Genomic DNA, 12,283 nt, shown 5'->3' on the forward strand with positions numbered 1-12,283 from the left:
TATGTGAAAACGCAGAAACGTCTTTGAATTTTGAGTGCATTATCGGTATGAGCATGAATTTCCTTGTCATTCCCCACAATATCTGTACATGTTTCTTTACGTGTGCTCTTACAAATAATAGGTGCGAATAGTTGGTAAATTGATTTTTCTTTGTGCAAAGAAGATCTCGAACAGTGTTTTATTTTTCTGATGAAGCCTTTCTTTGTCACGATTGACACAGAAAACATAATTGAATAAGGCCGTGTCTAACGTTTTGAGCTGAGATCTTCATTCCCTGTATAATAACATATTGAACTTCTTTCCAACGTATTAACTAACTAACTAACTAACCCTATGGCCTATGGAACCCGGAGATTCAATGCCGCGTTCACAAAAGCTCTTCACTGACTTTTTTCCTTAGCTAACTGGATCCAGTTTCTACTTTGTATTCCTATCTCTGCTAGATCAATCTTAATATTGTCCTCCCATCTTCGCCTAAGTCTTCCTAATGGTCGTTTTCCGATTGGTCTTCCAGTCAAGACTTTGAAAGCGTTTCTACTTTCTTCCATTCTAGCTACATGGCCCACCCACCTAAGCCTCCTAGACTTGACGATCCTAACAATGTTGGGCAAACCGTATAAATTATGTAGTTCCTCGTTATGAAGTTTCCGCCATTCCCCATTCCCATTCTTCTTGGGTCCGAATATTCTTCTCAGGATCTTGTTCTCAAATACTTTCAGTCTATGTTCTTCCCTCAGAGTAAGTGACCATGTTTCACAACCATACAGAACGACAAGCATGATTATCATTCTGTATATTTTAAGCTTCAAATTTCTCGATAGAATTAGCAACGACAAGAGATTTTGAACCGAATAGTAACACGAATTCCCTGCTTTTAGTCGACATTTAATTTCTTCGTGAATATGATTTTTGTCTGTTATTATTGATCCTAAATATTTGAAAGTATCCACTTTATCAAAAGTATTATTTAATATTTTAACGCATCCACAATTTGCCTTATTACGGTCCCGACGCATTTCCATATGTTTAGTTTTCTCTGTAATTTACTTCTAAACACGTGTCCCTGCAAGCGTTTAATAAGATCTCTGCATTTCTTACTATTGTTCACCTATCATCCCCTATTAAATTTACATCATCAGCATATGCCATAAGCTGGTGAATACCGTTCAACTCTAGGCCCTGGTTGCTATTGCCTAGATTGATTTTCCTTATAGCGTATTCCAGAACAAAGTTAAATATTAATGGCGATAATGCATCTCCTTGTTTCAGGCCATTTTCGACGTGAAAGTTCGTGGACGAAAATTTTCCTACCCGGACTTTACTTTGGGATTCATTTAAACATATCTTAATTAATCTAATTAGCTTTCTCGGTATTCCAAGTTCTGTAAGAACGATGTATAATGTTTCTCTCCTAACCGAGTCGCACGCCTTTCTACCTATCTACCTATTGAGTCAACGTTATCTTGATTTTTGTGAGGTAAAAAAGAAGACACGACAGATGGTACACAAAACTATTGTAAAAGCATTAGCATCAATATTTTGCATTCCAAAATAAGAAATGTTACTTTAAAAAATAAAACAACTTTAAAAGAAATATCTGGTAAGTTGAAAGAACAAAGCATGGCATTTTAGGTGTGTGCGTAACAGTAATATACAAATAAATAAATAAATAAATATTACAATACTTCTGAGGATCTTGATCATTTGGACCAGATATTGATATTCCAAAAGTAAACAAGTGAAATATTTTACTTGATTTTGACTGAAAACGTGATTACAGAATTATTTATGTAAAATTATAATATTTTGACTCAGTTTCCTGACCAACGTTACGTTACTTCTTAGGAATCTACAATTGCGTCACTTTTGAACAAAGAGACGTTTATTCTTGTTTTCCCTACGTAGCACTTCATAACACTTCATAACTTTTGGTGAAAAATACCTGGTAATGTGTATTACTTTTACTCTCTCGATCTATATAAACAAACCAATTACCGGTTGGTCTCAAACTGGAATTATTATTTTCCGCTGTGAATCTTATCAAACTCTCAGTCAAATTTGGCCGACAGATGAAAAGTAATGGCTTTGTCGCAAAGAGGAACGATCACAAATTGCACAAAATCTATAAAAACATATCCATAGAAAGCTATATTGGTCCATATACCCACATTCGTGCATACTTCTATTTTTGTTGTTGACCATCCAATACAACAGATTTGTTGATGATTTTGCGGATGAAACATAGCAACCAAAATCTGACGGCCCACAATCTCGTCTAGCGAAAATCTCGAGGGCCAAAATCTCACATAAAGAAAATCTTACCGGACGAAATCTAGCCTGGCCAGATCCTCGCGGAACAAAGCTTACCCATCTAAAATCTCGAGGGATGAAACCTTAGTGTAGCGATTTCTTCTGTATATAATGTGTAAAATATGTTTAAAATATTCACTGTACACTTGAAAAATAATAATAATAATTATAAATAAATTACAAGACAAAACATAAATGATTTTATTAATTTTTAAAAGAAGAAAAGAAAGATAGATAAGTACTTAGTTACACGCGTCGAAAATAGATCTTCACATTTCACGTTTACCATATAATTTAATTAAATAGACAGAGAACAAGAGTGAGGTGGCCACTTTTTTTTGGAAAATTTACGGATAAAACCTATTAACTCGGAAACGAGGAACTTATTTATGTAGGCAGATAACTTCAAACTCATGTAACAGATATACAGCACTAAAAAGTTTGTTCCATCACCATGATATTGTTCTATATAAACATGCAATGAACAAACGTATTTAGTAAAATTATGAAGGGTAACTTGCACTTATGGACTAAAAATTATGAAAAAATATGTTTTGATCAGTGGCGTATTTAGAGGTTATCCGGATAATACCACAGAAATAATTTCATTATTACGTTTCCGCATCATACGTACAACACAAATTGTCGTGTTGTACATGCAATGTCACTTATGTAGCATGTCCGATGCTATATAAGCAATGAAGAGCATTTATCTATGTTTAAAATACCCAAGTCGTTACACAATATACTCCAATAATAAATGTGGTTTAAATGTTCTTATATCACACTCTTCGTGGAACAATCGTGACGAGGAACGGTTGTGAAAGCTTTAGTTGAAATTAAGAAAAAAATAAATTTTTTAACATGAACTAACAAAACAGAGGAATAAAATTTCGAGACAAGAGGGAAAGAAGACTTCAGGGATGGAGACGTGACAAGACCTATTAAACTTAGGAGACGAAACGAGAAAACCTTACTTCTTGTCTCCTCTCGTCTCATGAGTAACATTATCTAAACGAAGCAGATATCATTCTTGCTTGTAGTGGCTAGCTGGCAGATGTTGGTGCATATTTTTTGTCATGAATAATCGATTTTAGGGCATATCAATCTCCAAGCATATCATCAATCTGTACGCTATTATTGACTATTAGCCAAGAATAGAAGGCTGTAGAATGCATTAGATTATTGTTTAGAAATGAAATGAAATCTTTCAGTTTTACATCCCATGATATACCGGATACGCTAAAGGAAACTGTGATTATGAGAATGAACGAAATCCTGTAATGAGGAAAGTGGGAGAAACGTGAGAACCCAAAGAAAACCCACGCACATGCCGTTTGTCCACCACAAACCTCACTTGGCGCGCGCGGAAATCGAACCTGGTACCCCATACACCAGAGGTCAGCACTCTACACTGAGCCACCGCGGTTTCAGTTATTCTTCAGAACATAATAACTGATGCAAAAAGAATTCTTGAAATTCCCATATTCTTAATCTGCACGAAAATATATTTGATGAATAATATTTCTTCTCTCTGGGTTTATTATACTTCCAAACTATGTTATGCATAAGTATCGGAAGTCTAATAGAACCGCTTTGTCTGCTGAGGGGTATCAGACCAAAAGCAGTAAGAGATATTGAGAAGGATTTTTCCATAATAGATTTATCGTCATAAGAATTGGTTCCATCTAATCTGTCAATCTTCTATATAAATCGGAAGTGATAGAGATCGATCACGTACGGGTCATAAATCAAAAGCTATAACAGCTAGCGACAAGCGGGTTTAGGGAATTGATTCAACGTCTCTCGAAAATGTACCGGTACTATTTCTATCCCTATCTTTCTATCAAAACCGGAACTGTTAGAAATTTACTACTATTTCCATTTCAAAATTTGATTTTATTTGATTTTGAGTTTAACGTCCCATTCCGGAGCGAGGCTATATGAGAAGTGGATCTACTGATTAACGTGTAATCGGAACCACATGAGCTCCCGCCGGGAATCGAACCCGGGTCTCCCACGCAAAAGCAATGATGCTAACCACTTAGCCAGGAAGGAACTCTCAGTTTCAAAATTGATTTTCATGGAGCAAAGACAGTAACATATATCCAGATGCAGATTTCTAGAATTCATTCAGCATCCCAAGAATAGGTTCCGTATTTGTCTCCGCCAGCAACCTTCTAATTAAACTGTAAGTGCTAAAAATCGACCACATCCAATTTCAATATTAAAGGCCATAAATCAAAGACGGAAATAACTAACGACAAGAGGATTTCGAAAATCGATTCAACGTCAAGAAAATTCACCACATCTGTCCCTATCTCACTACCAAAACCGGAAATGGTATAAATTTACTATTATTTCCGGTTTCAATATTGATTTTCATAGAGCAATAACTGTCAGAGAGCTCGAGAAGTTTTCGAGTATTCAAACAACGTCCCAAGAATAAGTTCACTTTCTTCCGTTAACCCTATATTGAAATCAGAAGTGGTAGGAATAAATCGTTTTCGGTTTTAACATTGATCGCCATAAAAATAAATGTTAGGGAAAGTCTATCGCATTCCGAATGATGAACATAGCCTTAATGTGTGACATGAGACACCTGAATTCTGGGAACATTCATTCATTAGGATTTGGTCACAACTCAAACTAACGGTATATTCTATGGAATCCGGAGGTTCAATACCGCGTTCACAAAAGCTCTCCACTGACATTTACCCTTAGCCACCTGGATCCAGTTTCTGTTTCGCTTAACTATTTCTGCGAGATAGTATCCATCTCAGTATTGTTCTCCGATCTGCCCCTAGGTCTTCCTAATGATTGTTTTCCGGTTGGTCTTGCAGTTAAGACTTTGGACGCGTTCTTATTTTCTTCTTTCCTGGCTGCATGACCTGCCCACCTGATCTTCCTAGACTTGAAACCTTAGCAAGGTTTTCTAAACCGTCTAAATTATATAGCTCCTCATTTTGAAGTTAGGATTTGGGCACAATGAAGTGAACTTTTGCGTAAAAAGTTGTACCCGTCACAGTAGAAATTCAGTTTCAGGTGCAATTTTACAACAAGAACTGCTTATCTCCACAATTCGACTATTTGTGTGACAGTGGTTGAATAATCTTATGCTATGACTGAGTAATTTAATTGGTCAGGTAGAATCCATCGAGCCACCTGTACGTTAATCGATACTGCACGTCTTTATTTACACCACTGAGCTCATGTGATATCTATGTTTTTTTCACTGGAAAGAATACTGATGTCAAATAACTTAAGAAACGGTTCAAGCAAGCATGCACAGTTTTGGACTGTGCAATGTAATTTGTCTTAATCTGTTACGTGTTATGTATGCCGTTAAACATATAGAGTAGATTAAAGATATCTTTATATACATACTTCTAAACAAAAGTGCATCTTTAATGATTTGCTACATATTTAGTTTGAAATTTAATACTTAAGTTTAAAATGGCGGTTTTCGTTCTTTGTCACGATGTTTTTCTCTTAAAAAAACTTTCACACCATTCTTATCTTTTCCTTATTGTATGTTTCTGATTTTATATATAAATATTCTTGTTATTCCAGGAGGAGGAGGAGGAGGAGGTTTTGGTGGAGCTAATGCCAATGCAGGTGCCATAGGTATTGGAAGAGGAGGTGAGAATACTTAATAATATATACTTCATAATATTCCCGGGAAGATTCCCAAAATGGGAATTTTTCCGGAAATTTATGTAGAATCAGAAATAAAATTGTACTCTATTATTATATTATGATTTCAAAGTTCAATTCGTTTTCTTTTTAATCACAGTATATTATTACATTTGTCTACAGAGGATTCTTTAAAATGTACACTCTGAACAATACTATGTTACTTTATTAATATTTTGTTATATTTAGAGAGTAGGTATAAATGTATATTTACTTATAATATGTTCTATGGAAGAAAATATGTGGACAAAATGGTATAGTAAATCCACATATTTTTGGAAAGCTAAATAGTTTAAATTTATAAGTAAGTGGATTTTCTAAACTTCACTCTACTACTGATAGTATAAACGTATTAAATTTTTAAATGTTATAAACAAATTAGATTGGGTAACTGCAAGAAGATACATGTCACACCAGTTTACCAACGTTTGCGCATACATATTTATTTTCACAAAATTTGCAAGATACTGACTTATCTTTAAAATTTAGCGTGTAACATTGCCACACACGAAATTTCTTCCTACTTATTTCTCGAAATTTCATGCGTTAATTCACAAGTAAGAGAAGTCCGAGTACCTCTTCCAAAATTCGAGTCAGAGACAGGAGACAGACCTACGTCTATAACTAACGATGGTTCGATGTGTATTAATTGTACTTCATCCCTATTTCTACATTACTTTACAAACTGCTTCTTCTTCATCATTTGTAAATTAGTACTTTGCTACTTTTTATTGCAAATGCAAATGGAACTAATAAATGAAATGATTAGTTATATAAAGTACAGTCAACAAATTTTATTTTTTAACCTCTAAAGTATTTAAAACCTAGAAGTAAATCATAATAAATGAAAAGAAAGTAATTAGACATACGGTTCTTATAATTTGGAAGATAAAATAAAGAAATGGAAATAAATTGCTTCCAGGGAATTTATATGCCAGGGAAAAAATCCGGGAATATTCCCATTTTTTATTTGCCTTCCCACCGGGAATATTCCCACTGCCCATCACTACCTTGGTCAAGTTGAAATTTTTAAATTGCAAAAGGGTGTTGGATAATACATTGTTGAAAAGGCCGCGACAAGAGGAATATTTTGCCAAAATATTCAAGTCCATTTGCTTTCTCCATACAAAATGGCGTGGGTTCATATTTCCTGTTCGTAAGATCCGTTGAAACCCCATGTACACTATGTGATCAAAAGTATCCTAACACCTGGCTGAAAATGACTTACAAGTTCGTGGCGCTCTCCATCGGTACTGCTGGAATTCAATATTGTGTTCTCCCCCCCCTTAGCCTTGATGACAGCTTCCACTCTCGCAGGTATACTTTCAATCATTTGCTCGAAGATTTCTTGGGGAATGGCAACCCATTCCTCAACGAGTGCTGAACTGAGCAGAGGTATCGATGTAGGTCGGTGAGGACTGGCTCGAAGTAGGCGTTTAAAAACATCCCAAAGCTGTTCTATAGGATTCAAGTCAGGACTCTGAGCAGGCCAGTCCATTACAGGGATGTTATGGTCGTGTAATCACTCCGCCACAGGCCGTGCAGTATGAATAGTTGCTCGGTCGTGTTGAAAGATGCAATCGCCATCCCCGAATTGCTCTTCAACAGTGGGAAGCAAGAGGGAGATTAAAACATCAATGTAGGCTTGCGCTGTGAGAGTGCCACGCAAAACAACAAGGGGTGAAAGTCCCCTCCAAGAAAAACACGACCGCACCATAACACCACCACCTCCGAATTTTACTGTTGCCACTACACACGTTGACAGATGACGTTCACCGGGCATTCGCCTTACCCATACCCTGCCATCAGATAGCCACATTGTGTACCGTGATTCATCACTCCACACAACGTTTTTTCCACTGTTCAATCGTTCAATGTATACGCTCCTTACACTAAGCGAGGCGTCGTTTTACATTTACCTGCGTGATGTGTGGCTTATGAGCAGCCGCTCGACCATAAAATCCTCACGCTTAACTGTCATAAAAATTTTCTCACCTCACGCTTAACTGTCATAGTACTTGGAATGGATCTAGATGCAGTTTGGAATTCCTGTGTGATGGTGTGGATAGATGTCTGCCTATTACACTTTACGATCCTCTTCAACTGTCGGTTGTCTGTGTCAATCAACAAACGAGATCGGTCTGTACGCTTCTGTGCTCTACGTGCCCCTTCACGTGTCCACTTCACTATTACATCAGACACTGTGGAGCTAGGAATGTTTATCAGTGTGGAAATCTCGTTTAGAGACTTCTGACTCAAGTGTCACCCAATCATCTGACCACGTTCGAAGTCCGTTAGTTCCGCGGAGCGCCCCATTCAGCCTCCCCACGATTGCAGGATTGATTACTGAGGTTGCTGATAATGAGTACCTATCAATAGGTGGCAGCACAATGAGCCTAATGTGAAAACGTATGTTTTGGGGGTGTCCGGATACTTGTGATCACATAGTGTATCTTCGAAACGACTGCTAATATGAGAAAACGCAAAAAATGTCCATCATTATTTTAAGGGGCTTGTATTCTGAGCTAAAAAAAGTTTCATCCCAGACACCCGTATATAGAGGCATGTGGGGTCAACTTGAAAATGTTAAACGGCAACGGGTGTCCATACCTTACCAAGAAACCTAACCTCTCTTGTGTCAGTTACTGTGCCAGCGAGGACCAAGTATAGCATACGTACTTGCGAGCATAGCACAAATACAGCACTTAGGGGTCTGACGAAAGTTTTCGCTTTCGGAGGGTGTCTTGTTTTTTGAACTTCATCTTACATCTTTTCATCTTATTCATTGTCATTTGGGCTTCGGCCCTCGGCTCTTCCATCACGATGACAGACTTTGGCGAAGATACCGGAATTTCGAATCTCGGTCATGATTTAGGATCACTACCTCTTAACATCGGGCCTAACGGTCGCCAGAAAACGCAGCCACGTATTGTTACGGGAACATCTCGTTCAGACCGTAACACTATTTCTCCATCTACCTACGCTGACTGCGTAACTAAAGGACATCGGATACGTTCTCGATCTCTCTCTGATGGCGAACAAACCCTCGATCCCAAGAAGCAACGAATTACTCCCAACGTTAGCCAGACTACACCTCCAACTGCTAGCCATACTATGGATTGGACATCCACTTCAGCCGATAATCAACAGCAACCACGTCAATCAGAACCTGTATACAACTTCTTACTAACAGACTATGATCCGAAGTATGACACTGTTCGTGCTGTTTTCCAGCAATTAACCAAGTATGTCCCTCGTCCTGAGATTCGTGAAATTGTTAAAACACGCCGTGGCATCATTTTGAAATCTAGTAACCCGAATTTCGCCACGCATGTCCGTAACAAGGCAACGTATGAAATTTTTGGGACGAAAGCAAAGATTTCCACTTTGCAACCGAGTACCCATAAAACTCCTCCTCCACCACGGCGACCTCCTATGTTGTCTGTAGTGATTCGTGGTGTAGAACCCGATCTTACTGATGACGAAATTCTTGCTGAACTTCATCAGGAAGGGCTACCTATAAAACGCTGTATTAGGATCAAGAACAACCAGGGGCCAACCTATCTCGTTCGAGTGCTAACAGATCAACAACAGTTGATTGATCAACTTCTCTCCAAGGGCGCCTATATATATCGACGCCGATATAAGGTCGAGCCATCTCGCACGCCAGCACCTATGCCTGTTCGATGCGAGAAGTGTCAATAGTATAACTCACACCCAACAGCAGAGTGCACAAACACCATCAAATGTGGTTATTGTTCCCGCGAACATCCTACTAAAAGCTGCCCAAACCTTCAAGAACCACCACGTTGTGATCGCTGTTCTGAGCGTCACCCAACATACAGCTATAAATGTAAAGCTAAGCCTCAGCCTGATCCTGCTAAGCCTGAACTTGTTGTTCCTATACGTTCGGTCGATACACCAACTCCACCAGCAAATTCATTACGTCATCCAGTTACTGTAGAACATCTACTCCGTTTTCTCACTATTTCATTACAGAACATTCATCCATTTCTTCGCAACCATATTCTAACTCAAATAATGCACGCAGCCAAACTATTGTTTAATTTACAACTACATGCAACTTATTCGGGACCAACAGTGCACTTTCAAATCCAACCACTTGAGGTTTATGTTTAATATGGATAATTCAACCTATTCACTTATATTCTTTCTCATTATGAGTTACAACTTACTTTTTCTTAATATACGATCTCTGTTGACACATCAAGTACTCTTCACCCAGCTCCTTCAGGAAGAACAAATTGCCGCATTTGCACTAAATGAGACTTACTTTGCACCATATCTAACGTGTTATATACCAAAGTATCATCTACTTCGCCACGACGCTCCAACAGGCCCACGTCTCTACGGAGGCACAGCTATTGGTATTCGGCACAATCTTCCTTTTCGTGCAGTTACGGTTCCACCTGCACTTCACCTTCCCGAACACAACATCACGACGGTCTATTTTCGAGGCCGCACAGTTACCCTTGTCACCATTTACTATCGTCCAGGACGAGCTATTAATTATGATTTCTTCCGCTACATTGATTCCAATTTCCGGCATTACATTATCATGGCCGATCTAAATTTTCATAGTCGCTCACAACGTGACAAGGACAACTTTTTAGATTTTGTTCGGAATGAAACAGGAGCTGAATTCCATAATTTACCGAAACCTACGCGTCCTATCAGTAACACTACTCCTGATGTAATCATAACCTCATCTTCCCTCTCTCAGTCCATCCATATAACTGTGTTTGACTCCATAGGTAGCGACCATGTTCCCATCAAAGTCGAACTTCACTGTTCTCCTAGCACTCAGCCTAAGCCCTCTCCTCAGAAGGTCTACTGCTACCGTAGGGCAAATTGGGAGCAATATCGTTCCGACTTAGACGCTGCAGTAACTTCATTCACTATGCCTAGCACACAACACGAACTCGATAGGACAATAACTGATCTAACTACAGCCCTTCAGGACGCAGCACAACGTTCAATTCCTACAATTGAAGTTCAGTTACATAAACCTAAGCTACCTCCGCAATACTTACCATTTATTACAGCCTCACGCAGAGCTTTCCGTGAATATCTAACTACGGGCAACCTAGAAGCACTTCGTCTGCATCGCCAATACTTAAGGATAACTCATAACTATATCGTTGCGTTTAAGAAACGTCACTGGATCGAAACTTGCAACACACTTGCTAATGAAGCACATCCTACAAAATATTGGCGCAAATTTCATCAACTAACTGGTAGAGTTTCTCGTACGCCATACTCCATTGTTCATAACCACCAAGCAGTTCTTACGGATACGGACAAGGCCAACATATTTGCTTCCTATTTTCAAGGCATTTTTACACCACTACCTGGTTGGTATACACCCGACCGCCTACAGTCAGCTATCAACCGACGTACTGATGCAACATCTGCTTCCTTTCGCCCATCTGCTGATCATACTTTAGAACCAAATAATCCTCTAACCATGGAAATTCACCCCGAAACTATTAGTAATGCACTTACAGGCAAACGGAATACTGCACCAGGCTTTGACTCTGTTACATATGTTCTCGTCAGACAGGCGTCTCATTCTTTCCTCCTCTTTCTTAGCAGCATTTATAACTTTATTCTACGAACAGGATTTTTCCGCTCGACTGGAAGTACTCCAAAGTTCTTCTTTTCCCTAAACCAAAGAAACCTCCATCAGAAGTCACATCGTACCGTCCTATTCACCTCACAAGTTGTCTCTGCAAAATCTTGGAACGAATCCTTGTACGTCGCATGCACGACCATCTCAATTCACATAACCTTATTCCAATTCATCAAGCTGGATTTAGGCCACATTTTAGCACTCTCGATCAATTATTCCGTCTCACCACAGCAATTTATAATCAGTTTAATACAGGATATCCTTCTTGCCTTGTAACCTTTGATTTAGAAAAAGCTTTCGACAAGGTTTGGCACCCTGGTTTACTATACAAACTTCGTAACTACCTCCTACCAACCTCTTACATCAGATTCGTACATTCCTTCTTAATAGGGCGAATAGCTTATATCTCGATCAATGGAACGTTATCTCATCCCATCTTCTTACAATCTGGGGTACCGCAAGGCTCATCTTTGTCTCCTTTATTATACTTATTGTACGTCGCGGACCTAGTCGTTCCTAATACTACCACAATATTTCAGTTTGCGGACGACACTGCATTTTTCACAACTGCTCGTACTGTACGATCTCTTAATAAAACTATGCAAGTAGCTATTGACGCATTCG

The 12,283-nt window shown here is 38.6% G+C and overlaps 1 protein-coding gene across 1 annotated transcript in view; it reads left to right on the forward strand.

Annotated features, from left to right (window-relative positions):
* The window catches only part of LOC145683692 (uncharacterized), a 246,666-nt gene that overhangs the window by 144,838 nt on the left and 89,545 nt on the right, over nucleotides 1–12,283 (forward strand). The window contains exon 45 of the mRNA XM_081755055.1: nucleotides 5,884–5,952. Coding sequence (XP_081611181.1) covers nucleotides 5,884–5,952 — 69 coding nt within the window. The remainder of the gene's footprint in view (nucleotides 1–5,883; nucleotides 5,953–12,283) is intronic.

Source organism: Thermobia domestica, chromosome 4, assembly GCF_964235325.1.
Source record: "Thermobia domestica chromosome 4, izTheDome1.hap1.1, whole genome shotgun sequence".
Taxonomy (NCBI): Eukaryota; Metazoa; Arthropoda; class Insecta; order Zygentoma; family Lepismatidae; genus Thermobia; species Thermobia domestica.